Source organism: Camelina sativa, chromosome 17 (genome assembly GCF_000633955.1).
Source record: "Camelina sativa cultivar DH55 chromosome 17, Cs, whole genome shotgun sequence".
Taxonomy (NCBI): Eukaryota; Viridiplantae; Streptophyta; class Magnoliopsida; order Brassicales; family Brassicaceae; genus Camelina; species Camelina sativa.
Genome location: NC_025701.1, coordinates 10,661,736 through 10,688,016, shown reverse-complemented (window position 1 = coordinate 10,688,016; position 26,281 = coordinate 10,661,736). Strand labels below are relative to the sequence as shown.

At 34.5% G+C, this 26,281-nt stretch overlaps 4 protein-coding genes across 4 annotated transcripts; all 4 read left to right on the top strand.

The window, feature by feature from the left end:
- On the top strand, nt 1,364-4,635 carry LOC104756589 (UDP-glycosyltransferase 85A1). The gene is made up of 2 exons (XM_010479197.2): nt 1,364-1,880; nt 3,583-4,635. The coding sequence occupies exons 1-2, from the start codon at nt 1,364-1,366 to the stop codon at nt 4,260-4,262; spliced, it is 1,197 nt and encodes a 398-aa protein (XP_010477499.2). The 3' UTR covers nt 4,263-4,635.
- Nucleotides 8,609-11,101, top strand: LOC104756588 (UDP-glycosyltransferase 85A3). The gene is given in 3 exon segments (XM_010479196.2): nt 8,609-9,657; nt 9,659-9,701; nt 10,050-11,101. Coding segments are annotated over 3 exon segments (1,596 nt in total). The 5' UTR covers nt 8,609-9,063; the 3' UTR covers nt 11,009-11,101.
- LOC104756587 (UDP-glycosyltransferase 85A5-like) lies at nt 11,342-13,401 on the top strand. The gene is made up of 2 exons (XM_010479195.2): nt 11,342-12,017; nt 12,262-13,401. Exons 1-2 carry the CDS (start codon nt 11,489-11,491, stop codon nt 13,191-13,193), a joined length of 1,461 nt encoding a protein of 486 aa, XP_010477497.1. The 5' UTR covers nt 11,342-11,488; the 3' UTR covers nt 13,194-13,401.
- LOC104756586 (UDP-glycosyltransferase 85A5-like) lies at nt 14,680-16,711 on the top strand. Its single transcript, XM_010479194.2, has 2 exons — nt 14,680-15,301; nt 15,609-16,711. The coding sequence occupies exons 1-2, from the start codon at nt 14,719-14,721 to the stop codon at nt 16,550-16,552; spliced, it is 1,527 nt and encodes a 508-aa protein (XP_010477496.1). The 5' UTR covers nt 14,680-14,718; the 3' UTR covers nt 16,553-16,711.

Below are 26,281 nucleotides of genomic sequence, written 5' to 3'. Positions count from 1 at the left end.
AGACTTTACCATTTGATTCTTTTTATCATTGATCTTTTGCCATTTAACCTATTCATAAGCCAAATATTTAAATCTCCTTGGAATCATAGAATGGTGCACCTCTGGTAGAATTTATCTTGTGCGAGATCTGATACCAACCAAGAGCTATTCGAATTTGGTTAGAAATTGTATCCAAATTTTGAAGTCAAAGTCATGCATCAACTTGGCTACAATTTGTATCCAAATTGAGTTTGTCAAGAAACTTACATTACATCTCTATTTACTTATTTGTCACACAACGTAAGCGTGAGATTTTATCTTTTACAGTTTTATTCTGTCATGAATTTTCTTTTTGTAAATGGAAAGATGATTAAATATTTTCTGCAAAAAAATCTCATATTTACCAATTTACACTTTTACCCTTCATATACAGAAAATGCAGATTAATCTTATGAACTCTAGAATATTACGTAATATAATCTTTATACATATTTTCTCACCGTTTTATAATCACCTAAGTATATTAGACTTTCAAAACTTTTAATTTATAAACTTGTCATAAAAAATGCTTCATTTTGATATACTATTTATCATTACTTCATGAATTTGACAGTGATAACGATAGATTAAATATATTATTTTTGGAGAACATAATTTGTCAAAAGTAAAGGACAAATAGTATTTGGAGGACAACACATAATTTTGCAAAAATAATTCCAGAACCTTAAATGGTTCCAAAATTATTAAATTTCGGAGAAAAACCAAAGGTTTTGGTGAGAGGTGAAATCTAATTGAAAATGAAGGTCCACACCCTAGTCAATCGTGAACTTATTGCTTTATTTGACATAATTACCTCCTTATTAATTATGGACCAATATAATACGGAGAGAGTAATAAATTCAGTTAAAGCGAAACGTTGAAAACTGTAAATTAAGCAGAGAGTATAGTAAATTCAAATTAATGAGTCGGCATACCCTCGCAAGCTAAAAAGATAGGCACATGTGCCTTGGAAGGCAAACTTGGAACCTCATCTGGTGCCACGGAAACCTATTTTGTTGCACTAATCCCTAAAAGATTAGGTTTAGGTCCATTCGTAGCAGGTTGGCTTACGCTCAGCTTGTAGATGAACATTGTCTTTAATACGATTATTAGTTATTACAAATATATCGACAAATACTTATACCAGCCTCGAAAGGTGCTCATGGCAGGTTTGGATACTATTCATACGTGACGTAATTTGTGGGCAAGAAGTTATTAGTCTGACCTCTCTCTTTTCTTCGTTCCCTATAAAATGGGGTATGTCAAAGACAAACCAAAACTCACATTTGTTTATTACAAAAAAGAAGAGACTCACAATTGACTACACGCGGAAGAGAGAAAGAAAATGGGGTCTCATGTCGCTCTTAACGCACAAAAACCACACGTAGTTTGCGTTCCCTATCCGGCTCAAGGCCACATCAACCCTATGATGAAAGTGGCTAAACTCCTCCACGCCAGAGGCTTCCACGTCACCTTCGTCAACACCGTATACAACCATAACCGTTTCCTCCGTTCTCATGGGTCTATTGCCCTCGACGGACTCCATTCGTTCCGGTTTGAGTCCATTCCTGACGGTCTACCGGAGACCGATATGGACACCACGCAGGACATAACAGCCCTTTGCGAGTCCACAATGAAGAACTGTCTCGTTCCGTTCCAGGAGCTTCTTCAACGGATCAATGCCGGAGATGATGCTCCCCCCGTGAGCTGTATTCTATCCGACGGTGTTATGAGCTTTACGCTTGATGCTGCGGAGGAGCTTGGAGTCCCGGAGGTTCTTTTTTGGACAACCAGTGGTTGTGCGTTCTTGAGTTATCTACACTTTTATCTCTTCATTGAGAAGGGTATAACTCCGCTAAAAGGTACATGTTCTTACATTGATTATTGATTTAGTTTATAAAATTAAATTTAACGTAAGAAATCTTAAGAGACTACGACGAGCACGGTGACTTTTTAATCAACGAGATCGATTTTTTTTTTTCTTTTCTTTTCGGAAAGGGTTTAAGATCGTTTGTATGTATACTATCCACTTTTGCTATCACATTTACCAAAGAGCAATATATAGACTATAAGATCCGAATTGATCCATGCGTACGAACGAGACCGGCCATCCAAGATGGTAATTTTATTATTTATACTAAATTTTATACAGTTGTAGCCTAGGTTTTTAAGCTTTTCCAAATAGTATTAAGATGAAAGGTAGGGAGATATCATCCAAACATTAATACTTCCGGTTTCATAAATAGTGTCATTTTGATAATATTTATTTGTTTCAAAATAAGTGTTATTTTTAAAATTTCAACGTAAAGTTTAATATAAAATTCCAACTTTAACCTCACATCGATTAAAAATATCAAAAGTCAATTCAAATTTAAAAGGTATTAAAGATAATTTAATATATTTTCCTAATTTATGTGAAAATGTCAAAATGACACTTATTATGAAACGTTTTAAAGGTTTGTATCAAAATTTGTTTGAAAACTGTCAAAATAAATGATACTAAATTTGTGTGAAAAGTGTCAAAATTCATAAATGTTTTGAAATGTTTTCAATTTCATAAGTTTGCAGTTTTCTTTAAATTTGTTTTTATGCGAATTTTTAATAAGAGGAGATATGTGATATCACCCTTGATTTATTTTAAAATTTATTAAATGATATACTTATAGCACGTGGTTTTCCATAATTTCTATTATTTCCCCAAAAAGCCAAACATAAATCATAAAGTACTATAAAGAAAATTCGCAAAAATCATATTGACCCAAAAAACAAAACATAAATCATAATAGTTTTGATATTTTGAAACTTGAAAGTATTCATTAATAGTTGTGAAAAGCCTCAAAATATTATAAAGTAATATTTTAAAATAGTAGTAACAAATACTCCATCTGTTTCAAAATATAAGATGTTTTGAGTAAAAACACGCAGATTAAGAAATGACTATTTTAAAAAAGTTCAGATCAAATATAAACAAAATTGCATAATACAAAATATTAAACTAATCTAAAAGTTACATAGAAACTTGAAAACATCATATATTATGAAACAAAAAAAATTTCTCTAAAATATTTTATATTATAAAACAGAAGGAGTAATAGATAACGGGAGGTTGTTTGTTGTGTAAAGATTTTTTTCGTTTGTTTGGAGGCTCCAACTTTTTTTGATGATCTTTAAACACACAGGTGCATAAACATGGAAATCTGACTACGTAACAAAGATATAACTAATATATTTGAGTAATATATATCCAAACATGAAACTCTGAAAAAAAAGAAAATAAATAACTCCTTCGGGTCATATTCATAATCATAACTCATTCTGGCCCTTAAGATGAACGCGACTACTGTTAGGCCAATAATATCATTGTCCAGGGACCATGCCATTCTGTCATTCGGTCATATTCATAACTATTTCTGGCTCTGTAAGTACACAATGAATGCCGTGGCCTATATCGTTGAGTCATATAGACGTACATTAAATTGTGTGTAAAATGGTTATTTTATTTTTCTTAATTAGTATCAGGAAACTAATCTTTTTATTAATAAATAATAGTGATTGATTTGGCAGATGAGAGTTACTTGACGAAGGAGCACTTAGACACGGTTATAGATTTTATACCGACTATGACGAATCTAAAACTAAAGGATATACCTAGCTTCGTACGAACCACAGATCCTGATGATTTTATGCTCAAATTCGCCATCCGGGAGACCGAGCGATCCAAACGTGCTTCTGCTATCATTCTAAACACATTTGATGACCTTGAGCATGGCGTTATCCAGGCTATGCAATCTCTTTTACCGCCGGTTTATGCAGTTGGACCGCTTCACCTCTTAGCAAACCGGGAGATTGAAGAAGGTAGTGAGGTTGGAATGATGAATTCAAATTTATGGAAAGAGGAGATGGAGTGTTTGGAATGGCTTGATACAAAGCCTCAAAACAGTGTCATTTATATTAACTTTGGGAGCATAACGGTTTTGAGTCCGAAGCAGTTCGTGGAGTTTGCTTGGGGTTTGGCGGGAAGCGGGAAAGAGTTTTTATGGGTGATCCGGCCGGATTTAGTAACCGGAGAGGAGGCGATGGTTCCACCGGAGTTTTTAACTGAGACCGCAGACCGGAGATTGTTAGCGAGTTGGTGTCCTCAAGAGAAAGTTCTTTCCCATCCAGCGGTTGGAGGGTTCTTGACGCATTGCGGGTGGAACTCGATATTGGAAAGTCTTTCATGTGGAGTTCCTATGGTGTGTTGACCATTTTTCGCAGACCAGCAAATGAATTGTAAGTTTTGTTGTGACGAGTGGGAGGTTGGGATCGAGACAGGTGGAGATGTGAAGAGAGATGAGGTTGAGGCGGTGGTTAGAGAGGTCATGGATGGAGATAAGGGAAAGAAGATGAGAGAGAAGGCGGTGGAGTGGCGGCGCTTGGCAGAGGAAGCGACGGGACATAAACTTGGCTCCTCCATTGTGAATTTTGAGACGGTTGTTAGCAAGTTTCTTTTGGGACAAAAATCACAGGATTAAACTGTTTGTAATGATCAAGTAAGGGTTTTTTCTTGTTTCTATCATGTGTTTCATTTAATAAGATGTTATAGAATTTCTTCTTTATGTTTCACTTTATTTTATAGTTTTTTTGTGTTTTGTTTGTCAAACTATTTTTTTTCTTTTTTCTTATATTTTATATATTAAATTATGTGTTTTAGTTGATTCATCGTATAAATTGAAACAGTGGAGTAACAGATGGATCGATGTTTATGATTTTCGAATGTGTTACCGATATTTCATCAGTCAAAAGAAGATGATTTCTAAACAAAAAAATCACATCAGATTGGTGAAAATGATAAAGATGATAAAGTATTTCGCGACGCGTAATTTGCTTTATAATTTTTTTGTCACTCAAATCATTGATTGTATTTGTAATCTCATCTATGATCATGTATACTTTGATTCATATTAATAAAAATGGCGTAGATGTTAAAAAAAAAAAAAAATTGAAACGGTGGAGTATATCGTATGCTAGTACATTGGATTGGTAAATAACGAACATTGGTATGCCTTGCCTTATCACATGCCTTGTCATCACAAATATATGAACTCATAATTGAAAACCTAATTAACGTTCGGTTACAAAGCATATATATAATTTTGCTGATAAATTTGTTCCATATTTACGAAAACCCTTAAACAAAAGAAAAAGAAAACAGAAAAAACAAATTCTTTTCTGTTAAACGAGGGTGGTGTCTTGAATTCAAAAGTTTGTGTACGAGTTATTTTTAGTGTTAAATTCAAAAGCTTTTTTAGCATCAAAACAAAAGCTTCATGGATTAATATGTATGATCCCACCAAAATTGATGTTCTGATTGTAGAAATAGATTTTGTTTATAAACTAAACCGTAGATATCTACTGCAGCAGTCGATATATTTTTTATTTTCTATAAGATTCTTTTATTTTAATAACCATAGGATAATGAACTTGTCGATTTTGTATAAAGCGACGAATCATAAATATAAGAGCATGCCCAAACGCTAGTTTCTTTTTTTTTAAACAAAGATTTGATTTCATTTAACATCAAACCAGGTACAGAGAGAGATTTTAGAATCCCAGACAAAACAACAAAACAAAATGAGACATTCCCCAACGCCATACAAAAGTAACAGAAAAAGGTTGACAAAGGTTCCAAGAAAGCTATGAAGCAAAGACTAACAAGTACTTCGAGACATGTGAGGTCAAGGGTTGCCAAACAGTCTCCCACCGAACAGGTTGATGGTAGATGCATTAGTCAAAGTCCAATAAAGACGAGATAACGTTGATAGAGGGAGTATGGCTGTGACTCTCGCCGGTACGAGAAGTCGAGAACTGCTATTTGAAATAGCGAAGAGGCCATTCCACAGGTGATTATGGTAGTATAATCGGTTGAAACTTGGTTCAAAAACCAAACTAGAAACTCTGGATCATCTGTAATCTGAGTTGAAGCTGCTTTGTAGAATATGATCCATGTCTTAGCATTGTTGGCAGAAGGCTGGAAGTTGAGGTATCTAGCTAGAATTGTTGGGAAGTGACCAAGGTCAGGACTTTGACAATTTGAATTCTGATCTGAATAGCCATGATTACACAACAATTTGGGTGCACTGGAAGGTGAGAGCAGGATTCATATATGATGGTTGTGAAGCTGAAACAGAGCAGGTGGGTTCTCTCTCCAGTGGAACCAATAGACATAGAGATTAAGAAATTCACACAAGGCTTGTATTCGACTTGACCCAAAGAAATTAGGAACATACCTGAGCATGGAGTTAGGAAGATTATCCCTGCAATTGGTAGACTGAACATGATTAGGCTCAGTAAACAGGGAGTATGGAAGCAGAGGATTGAGGAGGTTTCGGTAACCACCGGTCCTTGAGACCGGGGTCATAATGCCATTATTCCTCAATCCATTGGTGTGGCTAGAAACTAGAAGCATAAATCGCAATAACCAAGAGCTTAAATGATAGGAATTTGTTGCGGAATTGCTTTGAACCAGGGTTTGGAATTGCCCAAACGCTAGTTTCTTAACTACAGTATTTACAAATAAAAAATATATATATATATTAAAAAGATAGGAAAGAAAAAATAAATGGTTCTACAAGTCCTTGTTTAATTGTTCCTTCTACTGTTTATAATACATGGACTTTCATAAGTGGCCAGCTTTATTACAAAAAATTAAATATAATTGTACAATTAAAGTATAATTTTTTTCTATAGAAAATCTAACTCTTTCTACAGTTGGAATGACCTAAGATCACCTTCATTAGTGAGTTTAGAGCACCTTCATTAGTTTTTTTGGATGTTTTTAAATATAAAACTAATAAAAATAAAAATATAGTTTAGTAGGTGTCTTTAATGACAGATAAGCGTCTCTACAAAAACACTCTAGACATTTAGTGGGAGTTATTGATTTAGGGGGGTGTATTTAACTTAACATTTTAGAAGATTTGGGGGTATTTTTAAAATCCACTGTTATTGAATCATTGATTTTTAAAAATCATCCGAAATCTTGTGTTATTGAATTTGAAATTTATATAAATCATTTAAAATCATTCACAATCTCTTGTTATTCAATCAATAATTTATAAATCTCACTTCAAATCTACTGTTATTCAAAATATCACAAAGTTTTTTAAAATACTACTAAATGAGATTTTAGGAGACTTTTCAAACATTTTTTAGTTCAAAAATATGACTTACAAAATCTCACCTTTGATGGTGAAATTTTGAAGGATTTTTAATAAACAGAGTTCCATTCCAAACCAATTACAAAATACACACTTTTAAAAAGAACCTCCATCCATTAACGACGAAAGAAAAAAAGAACCCCATCTTTGCAACTTGTCTTCTTCTTTGCTCTCTCTCTTTGTCTCTTAACTCTCAAATACATATACCTAAAAAACCAGAAGGTGTGTATTTGTTAATAAATAGAGTGTTCTTCCGAAAGCTGTCTTACTATAGTTAGCCAAATTTTTACGCATCTTCTCCATCCAGAAAGCAATGATTCAAATTCAACAACATCCAGAAGCACAGAGAAGTAATTAAACTTTTTTCCCTTGGGAATGGCACAAAGACGTCTGAAAAGAACAAAAGAAAACAAATCATCAAAAAATATGGATGATAGATCCTATATCTAAATAAATTAAAATATCATGTCTTTTTACCATTTGCTGGAACAGAATAACACTTGTCGTCGCATTGAAAAGAGGGGAAGTCCTTCATCAATCATCACCCATGGTCCTATACTAAAAGCTTACTCCTAAAATCAAACTACAAGACGTGAAGAAAAAAGAAAAAAAAAAGTCCCTTTGAATGATAATCACACACACCAATCTGAAGTGCTCATTGTTATCAAATCCTCCATTCTAACGCATGCAAAACTCGTAAATTGTATGTCTGTATATATCTTTTAAGTAGATGATTTGAAAGTACATTGTGAAAGTACACACATGAGAAGTAGAGATCTCACTAATACAAAACATGATCAGACTTCAAACATCTCGAGAACGAGACATGTTGAAATCCAAGTTGCTATTTTTTTTTAGAAAAAAATATCCTAAAATCACCTAAAATTCAATAACCAAATCTCACCAAATTCCAAATCATTTTCTAATCAAATCATTTAAAATCTCTAACAAATAATCAAATCTCCTAAAATTTTACTCAAATCACTCAAAATTATAAAATATTAAAATCCCATCAAATCTCCTTAAATATCAAGTTCAATACACCCCCCTTAAGATTTGAATAGAGTTTTAAATATTTTAAATGTTATGTAGAATATGTTATTATTATATTAAAATTTTGTTAAGCTCTACTAATGTTTAGTGTTATTAGTTTGTGATTTGTAAAAAATCATTTAAAATCTTAACAAATTTAGGTTATTGGATTCAGACTTTTATAAAGTCATTAAAATTTTGTGTTATTCAATTAAAACAAAAGAATCTATGATTACTAATGAATTCAATTATTATGTTATTAGTTCATGACTTTATACACTTTCTTCACAAAAAGTCATGAAAAATATCAAAAAAAATACAAACATTGTTTGGAGCATTTTACAAGATTTTAGAAAAATAATCAACAAAACTATAGAATACTCTCTACCAATCCTTAAAAATATTTCACTTATTCACTTTTGATGATTTTGTTGAAGTCTTCAATTTTTTTTATAATTAATATCCAATAACATACCCTTAAATGTGGAAGTGTTTTTAATTTTAATATTATTTAATGTTTAAGACACTTAAGTGGGTTTATGAGCTAAGGATGATCTTATGAAGGAATATGTGTCTTTAAAAAAAGAAAAAAATATAAGAAATTAATATTTTATAATAAATCTTAGATAATATCTCTTCTTTTAGACATTGGTATTAAAATAGTTATAAAGTTAATTATAAAAATTATTTAAGAGACACATATTATATCACCAATAATGATGATGCTCTAAAGACATATTCGGGCCTCGAGATGGCACAAGGCAGATAACGCTAATTTTTCAAACAGTAGCCACGTGAAGGCTATTTTAAACACATGGGCTCACCGATTTTCTATAAATGGGTACGTACCTCAAAGCTTAAGCGTACAGTCAAGCATAACCCAGTTTTAGATCACATATTCACATTTTGTCTTTTGGCAAAAGAGAGATACAAAATGGGACCTCGTGTTGTTTGTGACGCAGAAAAACCACATGTGGTTTGCGTGCCTTTCCCGGCTCAAGGCCACATCAACCCGATGCTGAAAGTGGCTAAACTCCTCCACCACAGAGGCTTCCACGTCACCTTCGTCAACACCGTTTACAATCACAACCGTCTCCTCCGGTCCCGTGGGCCCAACGCACTCGGCAGGGTTCCTTCCTTCCGGTTCGAGGCTATACCTGACGGTCTACCTGAGACTGATGTGGATGCTACGCAGGACATCCCCGCCCTTTGCGAGTCCACCATGAAGAACTGTCTCGCTCCATTCAAGGAGCTTATCCGGAGGATTAACACGAGAGAGGATGTTCCTCCGGTTAGCTGTATTGTATCAGATGGTGCCATGGGCTTTACTCTTGACGTTGCGGAGGAGTTTGGTGTCCCCCAGGTTCTTTTTTGGACCACTAGTGGTTGTGGCTTCATGGCTTATCCTACACTTCTATCTCTTCATTGAGAAGGGTTTATGTCCAGTGAAAGGTACGTTTTCTTGCATTAATTATTGATTTAAATAACCTTAAATTTAACGTAAAAATCCTTACGACACCACGATGGATTTATCATTTAAGAGGTTGTTCGGCAATTAGGCCCACATAACACTCTATGCCTAGAAAGTTAGGTTGGCCTTAAGGATACTGATGAAACCCTTCAACCCAGTTAGGCAAACCTCACTCTCTAGACCACTTTGTTTGCCTACTAGCTAGCTCTGGAACCGTACGATCATGCTCCGTTTGTGCATGTTTTTATTTTTTTTTACCGTTTGTGCTTTAATTTTATAACTAAATGTTGTAAGTTAAATTGTAAAACAAAGAGTGATGGATATTGTAGATGAGATTAGCTTGATGAAGGAACACTTGGACACAGTTATAGACTGGATACCTTCAATGAAGAATCTAAAACTGAAAAATATTCCTAGTTTCATCCGTACCACTGATCCCAACGACATAATGCTCAACTTCATTGTCCGTGAGACTTGTCGAACTAGACGCGCCTCTGCTGTCATTCTCAACACGTTCAATGACCTGGAGCATGATATACTCAGGTCTATGCAATCCATTTTACCACAGGTTTATCCAATCGGACCGCTTCATCTCTTAGTAAACCGGGAGATTGAAGAAGATAGTGAAATTGGAAGGATGGGATCAAATCTATGGAAAGAGGAGACTGAGTGTTTGCATTGGCTTGATACTAAGTCTCGAAACAGCGTTGTTTATGTTAACTTTGGAAGCATAACAAAAATGACCGTGACACAGCTCGAGGAGTTTGCTTGGGGTTTGGCGGCAACGGGGAAGGAGTTTCTATGGGTAATGCGGCCGGACTTAGTCGCCGGAGAGGAGGCAGTGATTCCGACAGAGTTCTTAGTGGAGACAGAGGATCGAAGGATGCTGACTAGTTGGTGTCCACAGGAGAAAGTTCTTTCTCATCCGGCAATTGGAGGGTACTTGACGCATTGCGGGTGGAACTCGACGTTAGAAAGTCTTTCTTGCGGAGTTCCTATGGTATGTTGGCCATTTTTTGCAGAGCAACAAACAAATTGTAAGTTTTCTTGTGATGAATGGGAGGTTGGGATTGTGATCGGTGGAGATGTGAAAAGGGAAGAGGTTGAGGCAGTTGTTAGAGAGCTCATGGATGGTGAGAAAGGAAAGAAAATGAGAGAAAAGGCGGAGGAGTGGCGGCGCTTCGCGGAGAAAGCGACGGAGCATCCGTGTGGTTCGTCGGTGGTAAATCTTGAGACACTTGTTAGCAGGGTTCTCTTAGGAAAGAATCCTGATACTGATCAAAGTTAATACAAAATCATAAGATTATCATAAAAATATGTAAGATTAAGTCGAATTGTTTTTTCTTGTTTTCATCGTGTGTAATACATTTAATTTGTTTGAAAAAATAAAGGAATATAATTAAATTTATGGAATATATAACAATTTACCGCACAAAGATTATTTTCATAAAAAATATTAACAGAGAAAAAAAATCTAAATAAGTGTGGAGAAAGAAACATTGCTTTCACGAGTTATTGCCTTATGTGACCACTAGTCTGTCTTTTTTCATACTAACGTACAAATAGATAACCATTTATCTTCTGTTGGCAAGATTACTCATACCCATGGGTATTGGAAATCTTCGCACGTGGTGTATATTTGTCGATAGTCTCTACGTGCGAGAATCATTGTCTCGCCATCTCATTGTCGATAATCTCTACGTCCTTTAAAGCCTACCGAAGGTGTGTTCCATACATATCCATTTCTGTTTTGTTTTTTTGGGCACACATGGAAACAATGGCATCATATGCCGTTTCTAGCAGACAAAAACCACACGTAGTTTGCATACCTTTCCCAGCTCAAGGCCACATCAATCCGATGCTGAAAGTGGCTATACTCCTCTATGCCAGAGGCTTTCATGTTACCTTTGTCAACACCGTCTACAACCACAACCGTCTCATCCGGTCACGTGGTCCCAACGCCCTTGAAGGGCTTCCTTCTTTCCGGTTCGAGTCCATCCCAGACGGTCTACCGGAGGAGCCCAACAAGGACATCATGCAGGACGTCCCTTCCCTTTGTGAGTCCACCATGAAAAACTGTCTAGCTCCGCTCAAAGAGCTTCTCCGACGGATTAATACCGGAGATGATGTTCCTCCAGTGAGCTGTATTGTATCGGACGGTGTGATGAGCTTTACTCTTGATGCAGCCGAGGAGCTTGGAGTCCCGGAGATTCTTTTGTGGACAACCAGTGCTTGTGGCTTCTTGGCTTATCTACACTTCTATCGCTTTATCGAGAAGGGATTATCACCACTAAAAGGTATGTGTACAAAGATTGCTATTAATTTAGATTTGATAAAGCATTGTTATAATATTTGATTCGTAATTTAAACTTTTTAAATGATACCTAAAATAGAGGTACCTATAATATAAATACGTAATAAATATCATTGTCTGGCCACTTTTTCTGTCATTATTACGGTGACCAACCCGTACTTCTTTCTTACTCTGAATTTAAACTAAAGTATTGATGTAAATTAAATACATACGGTGAATTTTGGCAGATGAGAGTTACTTAGACACAAAAATAGATTGGATACCATCGATGAGAAACCTAAGACTTAAAGACATCCCAAGCTTCATCCGTGCAACTAATTCTGAAGACATAATGCTTAACTATTTTGTCCATGAAACCGACCGAGCCAAACGCGCTTCGGCTATCATTCTCAACACATTTGATAGCCTTGAGCATGATGTTATTGAATCTATTAAATCTATGATACCTCCAGTGTACACTATTGGACCGCTTCATCTACAAGTGAAGCGGGAGATCGACGAGATGAGTGAGATTGGACAGGTGGGAACAAATCTATGGAAAGAGGAGATGGAGTGTCTGAATTGGCTCGATACTAGGTCTCCAAACAGCGTCGTTTATGTTAATTTCGGTAGCATAACAGTGATGAGTAAGAAACATCTCGTGGAATTTGCTTGGGGTTTAGCAGCGACCAAGAAAGACTTTTTATGGGTGATCAGGCCGGATTTAGTAGCCGGTGATGTGGCAATGGTTCCTCCAGAGTTTCTAATAGAGACAGCTGATCGAAGGATGATAGCGAATTGGTGTCCTCAAGAAAAAGTTCTTTCTCATCCGGCAATCGGAGGGTTCTTAACACATAGTGGATGGAACTCAACTTTGGAGAGTCTTTCCGGTGGAGTTCCAATGGTGTGTTGGCCGTTCTTTGCAGAGCAGCAAACAAATTGTAAATATTGTTGTGATGAATGGGAGGTGGGGATGGAGATCGGTGGAGACGTGAGGAGAGAGGAGGTTGAGGCACTGGTTAGAGAGCTAATGGACGGAGTGAAAGGAATGAAAATGAGAGAGAAAGCAAAAGGGTGGCAGCGTTTGGCAGAGGAAGCGACGGAGCATATGCGTGGTTCATCGGACTTAAATTTTCAGAAGGTTGTTACAAAGGTCCTCTTAGACAGCAAAAGACAATAGAGACAATATAAATAAACTTAAACATAAAGATGATTACAAAAAGGTTTATGTTTTTAAAAAATGGTACGTGATTAACATGAACACTTATTTGTTAATTTTTCTATTTCTAGAAAGGTTTGCTTTGCATATGTCGAACTCTAGTATTTGTAGAGACGACGTCGTGGTCTGTGTAATATTGCTTTGTATATATCTCAGAATATCTTTTTTTCGCACGGACCTCTGTATAATCAGAGTCTATCTCACCATAAGAAACATCGCCTTCACGAATTATTGACTTTTAGGGCGCGCCACTAGTATATGACATTTAGCTTACCGACGGAGTATTAATTTTATGGGAAATCTTCGCACATGGAGCAGATTATCGAAAATGTAAACGTGCGAGAATAATATGGTCAAGCCATCTCATTGTGAAGTCCTTTAAAGCGTAGCAAAACAGTTAACTTAACAACCACATACATATCCATTTTATCCTTTCTTTCTCGCACAAAAAAAAAAAACAAAAAACGGCATGAGAGATGTCGTTTCTAGCGGACAAACCACACGGAGCATGTGCATGGTAGTCGAAATCAAATTTTCAAATGGTTGTTAATTAGGTTCTTTTAGGGCAACAGAGGACAAAGGATGCTACAATTAGAATCGGAGAGAAGGCTAGAATTTAATCTCATTTAAATCTAGCGGCTAGTAAATCCCGTTAGGAGAAATTTAGAAAAGTACCAGACCTTGGGTTTGCATAGGTAAACAATCCCGTTATATGTACCATAACGACATCTCACGTAAGGAATGATATGAGACATAGACATCCACTCATTAACAAATTTATTTTAAATTTAAAACCAAAGAAACCTAATATCGTTACAAATTCAAAATTTGACTGAACTAACGTAGTTTAAATAGAATATGCTTTTAGAACCGGCCCTCAAAGGAAAATAGGCTCAGCGCCAATATGAAGCCCAAATTACATATAGTTGGCCATGGCCAACTTATAATGATCTCAACGATTAGCACATGCATGGTTTCTTAAATTTTCTGAGCAAATCAACGTGTGCATTATATAAAAGGGTCTTATAATATATTTTCTTATTTTTAGCAGTAATTCTTATCGCAATACCTTTTTTTACTTATGAAAGTAAGTAATTCAAATATGTTACCAAAATTTCTATCTCCGTATAAAAATATAATTTCTAGTTAATTAATATAAACGAAGTCTGAAATTTTTATTTTTCAGTCTTTGAATCCTCTGAAGATGTATACAAGATCATTAACGAGTTAAACGATATCTCACGTACGCTAAGAAGCAATGCTTTCACGAATTATTGCCATATAGGGCCACAAGTCTTGGCTTTTACTTTATCGACCGACTACAGTACATTGTACTTGTAGAGAATCATAATCTTCTCTTGGCCGCATATCAACGTTATCTGTGGAATTATTGAACGTGACAGATTTGTCGATAATCCCTATGTGCCAGAATCATATGCCCTCGCCCTCATTGAGGAGTCCCTTAAAGCCTAGAGAAACTGTTTTCATGGTCACTCACTCACATACATATCTACTTATTAAAAAACTTTTTCAGGCACACGAGAAAAAGAAAATGGCATCTCAAACCGTTTCTAGAGGACAAAAACCACATGTGGTTTGCGTGCCTTTCCCGGCTCAAGGCCACATCAACCCGATGCTGAAAGTGGCTAAACTCCTACACACCAGAGGCTTCCACGTCACCTTCGTCAATACCATCTACAACCACAAACGTCTCCTCCGTTCCCGTGGACCCAACGCCCTCAACGGGATTCCTTCTTTCCGGTACGAGTCTATTCCTGATGGTCTTCCCGAGACCAACAAGGACGCCACCCAGGACGTCCCTCCTCTTTGTGCGTCCACAAAGAAAAACTGTCTAGCTCCATTCAAGGAGCTTCTCAGGCGGATCAACACGGCAGATGATGTTCCTCCGGTGAGTAGTATTGTATCGGACGGTATAATGAGCTTTACCCTTGATGCTGCGGAGGAACTTGGAGTCCCGGATGTTGTTTTTTGGACAACCAGTGCTTGTGGCTTCTTGGCTTATCTATATTTCTATAGCTTCATCGAGAAGGGGTTATCACCACTAAAAGGTACATACAAGTCTACAACATTGTTTTAATTTCTTATCTTGGAAGAGTATATTATTATTTTTCATTGATAATATTTAAATTATATATGATACTTGATACCTAGAATAGAGGTACCTAATTATAGATACGTAATACATATCATTGTCTATGAAACTTTTCTCTATCGTTGTTGTGGTGACCAACAGTAACTATCTTTTACTCTTAATTATATTAAACTATATTACTAATGCAAATTAAATGCATAAAAGTTGGCATATTAATAAGGTGCTTTATGATAGTTGCTTATATAATGATGGTTGATTGGCAGATGAGAGTTACTTAACCAAGGAGAACTTAGACACAAAAATAGATTGGATACCATCAATGAGAAACTTAAGACTAAAGGACATCCCAAGCTTCATCAGAACGACTAATCCTGACGACATAATGCTCAACTTTTTTGTTCATGAGGCTGACCGAGTCAAACGCGCTTCTGCTATCATTCTTAACACATTCGATGAGCTCGAACATGACACCATCCAATCTATTAAATCTATTATACCTCATGTGTACTCTGTTGGACCGCTCCAACTACTGGTGAAGCGGGAGATGAAAAAGGATAGTGAGATCAGACAAATGGAAACAAATTTGTGGAGAGAGGAGAGGGAGTGTTTGGATTGGCTCAATACCAAATCTCCAAACAGTGTCGTTTATGTTAATTTCGGAAGCATAACAGTGATGAGTGCAAAACATCTCGTGGAGTTTGCTTGGGGTTTGGCAGCAACAAAGAAAGATTTCTTGTGGGTGATCAGGCCGGATTTAGTAGTTGGTGATGTGGCTATGGTTCCACCAGAGTTTCTAATAGAGACAGCTGATCGAAGGATGTTGGCGAGTTGGTGTCCTCAAGAAAACGTCCTTTCTCATCCGGCAGTTGGAGGTTTCTTAACACATAGTGGATGGAATTCGACTTTGGAGAGTCTCTCAAATGGAGTTCCAATGGTGTGTTGGCCGTTCTTTGCAGAGCAACAAACAAATTGCAAATATTGTTGTGATGAATGGGAGGTGGGGATGGAGATTAGTGGAGATGTAAGGAGGGAAGAGGTTGAGGAGTTGGTTAGAGAGCTGATGGATGGAGAGAAAGGAAAAAAAATGAGAGAGAAGGCAGAAGAGTGGCGACGCTTGGCTGAGGAAGCGACGAAGCATATGTGTGGTTCGTCGGAACTAAGTTTTGAGATGGTTGTTGGCAAGGTCCTTTTAGGGGGTAGAGAATAATTATAAAAATATTTTATGTTATGAAAAATGTGTACGTCATACATATATATATATATATATATATAATCATGAACAAGTATTTGAGGTTCGTAGTTCGTACTTTTATTTTATCGTTTGTATTTTATATCTTGAGTTAGCAAATTGACAAGTAAACCAATACGGAAGAAATTTCTTCTATTAAAATATGAAAAACTTTTGCATGTAACATTCTTATAGTATAAAAATCTTATTAAGTCATTGTGAACAAGAAAAGTTTCATATATCGTTCTTTTTTTTTGTCGACATCATTTATCGTTCTAAAATATAATGGAATTAAGTAATAAGTCAAAGCGGATTTAAAATTCTCGTGCTGTAAAAATATGCTTCGACTGGTTTAAAATTCTCGTGTGCAAAAATATGATATGACATTATCACTTTTGTTAGACGATCGAGAAACCTAATTAATTCTAAAAATTGTTTTCAATACATTGTCAATCAACGTTTCAAATTTGTTTTGGAATAAAATGTACATATTTTTGGAAATATTCTCATATAACTAGATACTAATCCGCGGAAAACCGCAGACTGAACTTTTTAAATAAAAATTTGTAATAATTTATTTTATTATAATGTTATTTATAATAGTTTATGATTAAAAATTTGGTTTGCTTATATTATAATTTTTGTATTTTAAAAATATTTATTGAAAACCTGTCAATAAAACATTTGTATGTAATGAATAAAATTGTTTAAACATTTGTCAACTAACACTACAAAAAAAGATGGTAATACATCATTTATATTATATTTTTGCATCAGATTTAAATGATGCAAAAATAATTTGCATCACTTTAGTAAGTGATTTACATTTGGTTGATGCAAACAATTTGCATCAGTTGAGACAAATATTTGTATCAATTATTGTAATTAAAGTTATTATGTATCAATTACAAAAAAATGATATCAATTTTGCATCAATTAACATAAATGATTTTAATATTTGTTTCGGCTATAGTAAATGATGTTAAATATTTATGTCGATTCTAAATAATTGATGTAAGACTAATATCAGTTTTAATAAATGATTCGAATAATTTTATATTTTAGAATTAAAAATCAAAATCAAATATGAATAACCGATAAAAACAGTGTTAGTTTTTAGATATAATTATAATAATTTTGCTATTTTCAATAATCAATAATTCTAAATAAAATAATAGAAAAAACTTAAATTTCATAGAAACACGAATACATGGTTCAGAATTCAAAAAAAATCCTANATTTGTATCAATTATTGTAATTGAAGTTATTATGTATCAATTACAAAAAATGATGTCAATTTTGCATCAATTAACATAAATGATTTTAATATTTGTTTCGGCTATAGTAAATGATGTTAAATATTTATGTCGATTCTAAATAATTGATGTAAGACTAATATCAGTTTTAATAAATGATTCGAATAATTTTATATTTTAGAATTAAAAATCAAAATCAAATATGAATAACCGATAAAAACAGTGTTAGTTTTTATATATAATTATAATAATTTTGCTATTTTCAATAATCAATAATTCTAAATAAAATAATAGAAAAAACTTAAATTTCATAGAAACACAAATACATGGTTCAGAATTCAAAAAAAATCCTTAAAATCATTAACTATTTTTGTTCCTAATTCACCATAGCCTTTGAATTTCATGGTGAAAATCCTAAAAATTATAAACTACTTTTCCATCAACGGTGAATCACAAAGATATATGTCTCTATAATCTCCATCACTCCCGCTCAGTTCCTTCTAGGGCTCATAATCCTATTTTTCTCCTTCTTACTGTCACTCTCACCATCCTTCAACATCTTGATATCAAAAGCTGCAGTAGATGGAACCACTTTAACCTTAGCCTCATGATTGTACACCGTTGACATTTTTTTGTGATGTCCTCTACGATCTAAGAGGCGAGACCAAGAACTGGCGACTGCGACTTCTTCATCGGTTACACAAACATAGACATAAACGGTTAGCGCTCTAGGAATGGTGTGGCATGGTTTTATGTTCCATTGTTTTGGGGTTTCGGTGGGCTTGGATGGTATACAAAAGGGTAAATCATTGCAAAGTTAATAAGGTATATTGATAGAAGAAAAAAAAAGATGAAACAGAGTAGAAGAAGTTATTTAGAGAAGTCAAGATTCTAGGGAGATTTGTAGAAAAAGGAATTAAAAAACTTTTAGATAGTGCAAAGAAAGTGTAGATTTCTAGAGATTTTTAGAAAAGTTAGGATTCTAGGGAGATTTGTACTTTGACTCACTTAATTATAGGGAAAATGGATATTTTGTTTCCAACAAAATATTGAATTAGGGAGATAAGAAAGGATAAAAAACGACGCTCATTAAAAATTTTGAAAAGAAAAGAGATTGTGTTTTCGGTTTGGTAATTATAAAAAAGGTTATGTAAAGTCATTAAAAAATGATGCTAAACTACCATTTTTTTTAGAAACTGTAATTTTTTTGATGTAATTAATATAATTTAATCAGCATCACTTTTTAATGATGTAAATTCTATATCATTTTTTAAAGTGATGTTAATATAAATTAATAAATAAATCAATTATTTAAGTGATGTAAATTTATATATTTGTATCAATATGTAAAAGTGATACAAATTAATTTAGTTTTGCATCAGTTTTGATCAACTGATGCCACACAAATTAATAACAACATCGGTTATTGCAACTGATGTTACATTTTAATTTTTGTATCAGTTATAAATAAATAATTTAAAATAGTATTAGTTAGTTTTATGATTCAATTTAAGTGATTTAATTTAAGCTTTTCTTTGTAGTGTAAACACAATCCTGACTAACATGTAAAAAGAGTAACTAAATATAGCTAGTAAAAATTCTAAAAATCTCTTTGAAAACAACATTCATTGTTTTTTTTTTGTGGCTTCCTTTTCTTGTATGTAATAATTTTAATCGTTTTGGTTTTTAAAATCTTACCTGTTAATTTTTTTTAAGTACTAATTAGTTTTGATTCTAATAGATTTTTTTTTTACTTTTCTACAATTTATTTTGTTTGATGTGTCCCCGATTTTCATTTTTAATTAATTTTATTTAATTGATTAATTAATTAATCTTAATTAAGTTTTTAATGGCAATTGAATGTAATTTTTACACGTTAGTTTCATATTTTTACTTCTCAATTAATATAGTAGGATAAAATTTGTAGTTGTAAATTTTATTTGATTAGATTTTTTAAATCTTAGCTGTTAATTTTTTTTAATACGGATTAGTTTTGATTCTAATAGTTTTTTTTTTTACCTTTCTACAATTTATTTTATTTAATGTATCCCGGATTTTCGTTTTCTTAATAATTATATTTATTAATCTTAATTAAGTTTTTCTAATGGCAATTGAATATATTTTTTTACACATTTAATGTTAGTTTTATATTTGTACTTCTCAATTAATAAAGTAGGATATACTACACACAAAATATTTTCATAAATGCTTTTATCAAATAATTAGTCCTAGGACTCCTATCTACTAGTATTTTGTGTCACACGTAATAATAAGTTAAAAGGACAAATGCTACACACGTAATAAGTTTAACTTGTTTCCATTGTCTATCAAAGTTTCAAACTTTTTTGGAATAAACTGTAAATATTTTTACAGAGAACAGAATATATTACACACAAAATATTTTCATAAATGCTTTTATCAAATATTAGTCCTATCTACTTTTTGAAAAAAAAAATATATTGGTCCTATCTACTATTTTGTGTTCGTGTTACTACTATATTAAAGATACTAGATTAGGGTTAAACTTTCTTTTATTTATATTATAATTTTAGAATAAAGTATAATTTATATGATTATTTTTTTAAAAAAATTAGATAAAACATTATGCAATAAAATCATATGCTAAATATGATGACTTGAAAAAACACATATTTTGGAAGTTTTATATTGTTAATTTTGTAATTTTATATATGAGAAATGGTTATGTTTGTTGTTTGTTTTTATTTTAATTTTTGAACATGTTTAGTAAAAGTATTTTAATATGACCCTTGCTTAGGTAAGATTTTATTTTTAACTGCACAATAAGATCTCGGAAATCACGATTAAGTGTGATAAATTGCCAAGATTTTATTCATTTTTATGCCTAACAGTATATATTTTGTAACCATACATGAAATACTAAAGATTTTATTTTGGAAATTATATAAATCATTAGAATATTCTCTTTAAGATGATTCTTTGGGATATTCTTAAGTATATTCATATAGTCCACAGATTGACCAATTAATCTATAATATTTTTTGTAACTAACCTATATTTAATTTATAATTTATTTTGTAACCAACTTATAAAAATTATACAGTCTACAAAAAAGAATTGTGTACTTCAGTTTTATTATATAGGAGATTAATTAGAAATAGCAATTATCTAAGAAAAATATCCTATACTAGCATTAATTTATTTTTTATTTAAAATTAGCACATACGTCCAAATGTTCCAAAACTAGCATTTATTTAATATATTTATTATTATTTTTCTGCTTTTTCTTTTTTCACCTTTATTTTGTCCTCAACAATTTTCGAGAGAAACTCACTGTACCTCACCGCTTTCACAGACTCCATCACCGGCCGGACTCCGAAGTATCTCCTTCTTCGTCGTAATCGCTTCCTCAATCTTCACCGCCAGAACGATTTACTTGTTCGAATCATCATCATTTCCAACCATTTTCTCGTCAGAGGCGGTTAAAATAACGATGGAGGAAGAATATCGAAACTTTGACGGGTCAATTTAGAGACGAAGGTGAACGGGAAGCGAATAGAGTCGCAGCGATGGAACAAAAATTAGATCTGCTTTTTAGTTTTATTTCACCTCCGGTGACCAAGATCGACACTATTATGTACCAATTGAGAGAAATTGGCGGTCCCAATCATCTCTCGTTACCAAGATCAACACCCTTAGGTACCAATTTCTAACTCGGAATCTCATTGTAGAGAAATAGAAACTGGTGTGCGTGATAAAACTACAAATTCTTCAACAACACTGGTTGACTTGTGTAAGTTGATGGAAACTTTTATAAATCTAGTACATTATGATTGTGATTTTGATCTCCTTATTACTGATAATGATTATAAAATTTAAGTGTTGATTTGACTAGATGGTGAATTTTAAGCTTAAATGTTTGCAAATATGGTGTCTTGCTCGAGAGCTTCACTGGTAGACAAGATTTAGTACAAAACACTAAGGATTGTATAATTGATTCAGGAGGAGCAGAATCCTTTAGATACCAAGGTTTGTTCTTTTCTATGATACTTACTTTCTTTAAACCAAGAGACTTAGGATGTGATTTGCATGATTTCTCTAATCACTTCATTTCATTATCTACCTAAGATGCAAAACTCAAAAGATTCATACTTAGGGGCAGGCATATCATCTATATTTTTCCTCTTACCATGTCTAACATTCATTTCTCTTGCTAGGCTAGTTTTGAATTAGTGTCATGTACTAACTTGTAAAGTTTCCATGTTGTAGGACCAAAGGGGTTTAATGCACTTTTCTATAGTCTTTAGAACTAGAGTGTAAGTTTAAATGTTTTCATGAATCTATTAGGGTTTATGCTGGTGATATAACATAGCAACATTGTTTGGAAGTTCACTCATGTGGTTTGTTTTGGGAATTTTTCAGTCCATTTATGAGAGATCTACAAGGACATGAGTGATCGGTGCTAGGTCATCGGTGTCGATCGACAACAGGAGGGTGTCGGTCGACATCAGTTCTCAGCAGATCGCTGACATGATCTTTTTGTTCGTCTGGTTTGATTGTGACTTGCTTCTGAATGTTGTTTGATGCTTTGAGATCTTATTGTTTGTGTGTATAGCCCAATATCCGGGAGAATTGCTTCACTAAGTATTCTCAAAAATACTTATGCATCTCTTTTGTATTGCAGTGCAGGTAAATGCAAATTATCATCGTGAAATCAAGGCAATAAAAAGAAAGATATATTAAAGGCTTGATTGATTGACGTTTGGCTTCTGCTAGGTTGCTAAAGTTGGGTCGATATAATATTGCTAGAATTCTGGTTTATTGTTTCTTGACATTGTTGGATAATGAGTTGATATACATTGATTTTTGATTTATTTATTATTTGATATTTGTTGGTTTAATGTGTTGCTAATTCTGCTGTTAAAATGAATGTGGTTAGGTTGATAATGAATATGAAATTCCTAATAAATTACTCCCTCTGTTCTATTTTAACTGTCATTTAAGGTTTTTGCACACAAATTAAGGAAATTAATAAATTTTATGTTTTACTTTTCATTAATATATTTTATAATTTTTTCATTGTTGAAACTTTAAAACAGCAGGGATAAGATTGGAATATTCATCAAATATCTGCATTGAAAATCTAAAACGACAACTAATATGAAACAAAAATTAAATCCTAGAACGACAACTAAATTAGAACGGAGGGAGTATTATACTTGAAAAAGAAAACGGAGCAAGTTGTTTCAAGCGTAAACATGTTTCCTCTTTCGTGAATTTGAGACACTTATAAATAAAGTTTTCTTCGAAAATCTTAGACGATAAGAATTGTACTTCAGTAGTTAATAACAAATATTATATGATGATCATATTAGTGGTAGACCCTAGACATCCTATAGATGTGTAACTTATTCGTTATATATTATGTTTGTTTTTACTGTTTGTATCCAGTGACAATTGCTATAGAATAAGAATAACTTTTTGTATTATGAGTTTTTGTTTTGTTAATACCAAAATAGCGATACAGCCACGCCACTAATGGAAACTTCACATAGGTATTTTGCTAATGTGTATTACAAAAACAAATATTATATTCATATTTAGAAGATAACACATTTCTTGTGCAAGAAAACAAGTCCCCCATATATGCATCTCTTGTGCGTACCTTATCGACCAATTAGTGATTGAGAACTCGTTCTTGCCGGAGGATCAACGGTGTTGTCTAGTTTTGAGACAGTAGGTAAAAAGGTCATTTCTGGTCAGAATGAGCGTAGCGAAAGTAGACTTTTTTTTTTGGTCAATCAAGTTTCATTAAAATCGATATTACCCAATGTTTGGTATATCAGGTTGAACCGGGGAAATTACACCAGACGGTACAAGAGAATTAAAGTGTGAATCATTAAATGAAACAAGGGTAGATAGAGAGTTTTTTCGCAATCTCATTTGCTCGACGGTTCCACTGACGGGGAACAAAGGTGAATGAGATTTCTTCAAAACTCGATGCTAACTGGAGGATATCGTGTAGAATCCCGTGAATCTCCTTCAGTTGGAGCTCTAAATTTATCGCTTTGATCAACTGTTGTGAATCCGAAGCGTACAAAAGTTTCCGATAGCCAAGATCGGAGGCATGTTGCAAGGCCAAATACACTGCTATCGCTTCCGCCATAAGCGGGGATCTGACGTGATGAGAGTTGGCACTGCCCGTTTTTTCAGAGTTTGGTGAATAGCCTATGAAGATCCAGCCGAAACCCGCGTCTTGGGATTCCTCTCTCCAAGCCGCGTCTGTAAAACATCAAATCAGATCTGGTTTAACTTCAGCATGTTGGTTCTGTGCACAGGTATGTGTCGATAGGGTCTCTGGGGTTTGATTTAGGTACCATTCGCGGGTTTGTGCAATGGCTTGAGTCATATCTTCTCTTGGGGAACTAGATTTTTGTTCAAAAATAAGCTTATTTCGGCATGTCCAAATATTCCACAGGATCCAAGCCCCCAGTGCTCCATTCGCATGGCTTGTAGGTGGAAGGCAGGTTAATGATCGGGTTGCTTTTAACCCCAACTCCAAGCTTTTGATCTTCGATGGGTCAAAAGTGGTTTTTGTTGGGATCTGCAGCCATACATTCCTGGCAAAAGTACAGTGAAAGAAAAAATGGAGTCACGTCTCCTCTTCACCACAGAAAGGGCACTTGGCGGTTTGATTGATTCCACAGATACCTAAGTTTTCACCAGTTGGTATAGCATTTCGCATTATCTTCCAGAGGAAGAACCTGATTTTTGGTAAGCAAGGTAGATTCCATATCTCTTTTTCCCAGTTAAAATTTTGTAGGGGATCCGCAAGTTGTGATTGTTGATCGCGTTTCAACGATAAGGTATGGTAACCTGATTTTGCTGTATAAATGCCAGACTTTGTGGGAAGCCAAATGAAATGATCCTCTGCTCCATGTTTGCTGGGTCTGATGACCAAAATCTCTTCTTTGTACTCCGGGAGCAATGATTCGATTTTCTCTGTGTCCCAGGTGTTGGTGGATGTGCAAATAAGGTCTGCTACAGTTTGGAACTGAGTGCTCATGGGAGGAGGTCCCATTGGGCATACTGGGGATGCTAAGGATATCCAGGGATCATACCAGATACTGGTTAAGGTCCCGGAACCTTTTGCTTTACCTAACTGGGATTTGATCAGATCTCGGCCAATGCAAATGCCTTTCCAGCCGTGGGAGGCTGACAAAGAGACTTTACATTCTAGGAAGGATACATCTCTACAGTATTTGCCAAGCAGAACTCTTGACAGAAGGCTTTTACGTTGGGTTAACAGTCTCCAGCTCACCTTTTCCAGAAGTGCATCGTTGAAATATGGTATATCTCGAAAGCCTAGTCCACCATTCTTCTTATGAGCTGACATCTTTGACCATGCAATCCAACACATTTTCCGTTCAGAATCATCCCACCAGAATCGAGTAAGCCGATTGGATGCGTTTGCACAGGGATCCTGGCAACTTGAAACAGGACATAGCATAAGTAGGCATTGAGGCAAGCACATATTTCAGCATGGCGGTCTTTCCGGCAGAGGAGAGTGACCTAGTAGACCAGCTTCGAGCCCGTTGCTTTATCCTATCCACTATGGTGTTGAACATATCACGCTTCTTTCTGCCAAACAGCTCCGGGAGTCCCAGATATTTTCCAAGGCCCCCCACTTGTCTTACTCCTAGAGCTTGCATAGCCATCTCTCAAGTTTGGTCACTCATCTTTGCAGAGAAGGTAACAACATATTTTAGCTTATTTATCTTTTGTCCTGAGGCTCGTTCATACTTCTGTAGAATGTTCATTAGCTCTCTACAACTCTGTTTGTCTGATTTGCAGAAAAACATGGTGTCATCTGCAAACAGGAGATGGTTCACCTACGGGCTATGTTTTGACACTCTGATGCCGGGTAAGCGTTTATCTTGTTGAGCCTTGTTGCATAACCCCGATAGGATCTCACTGCAAAGGATGAAAATATAAGGTGAAAGCGGGTCTCTTTGTCTAATTCCTCTTTGTGGTTTGACTTTTCCTTGTGCAGATCCATTTAGGAGATAAGAGTAGGAGACCGATGTTACACAATTCATTATCCATTGAATCCAGGTTTGGTGGAATCCCATTCTTTCCAAAACCTATCGGATATAGTCCCACTCGAGTCGATCGTACGCCTTACTCATGTCAGTCTTGACTGCCATGTAGCAACGCACCTTTGCTCCGGAAGTCTTAAGGTAGTGTAGATTTTCGTGTGTTATTAGCACATTATCTGTTATCGCTCTTTTAGGCACGAAGGCTAACTGGTTTTCAGAGATCACCGTTTGGAGGACAGGTTGAAGTCGCTTTGTTATAACCTTTGAGATAATCTTGTTAGAAAACTGAACAAAGGGCGATAGGTCGATAGTCTGCCATTTTCTGGGGGCTTTGGATCTTAGGAATGAGCCTAACATGAGTTTCATTGCTATGC

What these genes read in the sequence shown, in the direction of transcription:
- LOC104756587 (XM_010479195.2), top strand. Translation starts at nt 11,489, where the DNA reads ATGGAAACAATGGCATCATATGCCGTTTCTAGCAGACAAAAACCACAC. An exon ending in GGGATTATCACCACTAAAAG is followed by an intron (nt 12,018 to 12,261) that starts GTATGTGTACAA and finishes GAATTTTGGCAG; the next exon opens with ATGAGAGTTACTTAGACACA.
- LOC104756586 (XM_010479194.2), top strand. Translation starts at nt 14,719, where the DNA reads ATGGTCACTCACTCACATACATATCTACTTATTAAAAAACTTTTTCAG. An exon ending in GGGGTTATCACCACTAAAAG is followed by an intron (nt 15,302 to 15,608) that starts GTACATACAAGT and finishes GTTGATTGGCAG; the next exon opens with ATGAGAGTTACTTAACCAAG.
- LOC104756589 (XM_010479197.2), top strand. Translation starts at nt 1,364, where the DNA reads ATGGGGTCTCATGTCGCTCTTAACGCACAAAAACCACACGTAGTTTGC. An exon ending in GGGTATAACTCCGCTAAAAG is followed by an intron (nt 1,881 to 3,582) that starts GTACATGTTCTT and finishes TTGATTTGGCAG; the next exon opens with ATGAGAGTTACTTGACGAAG.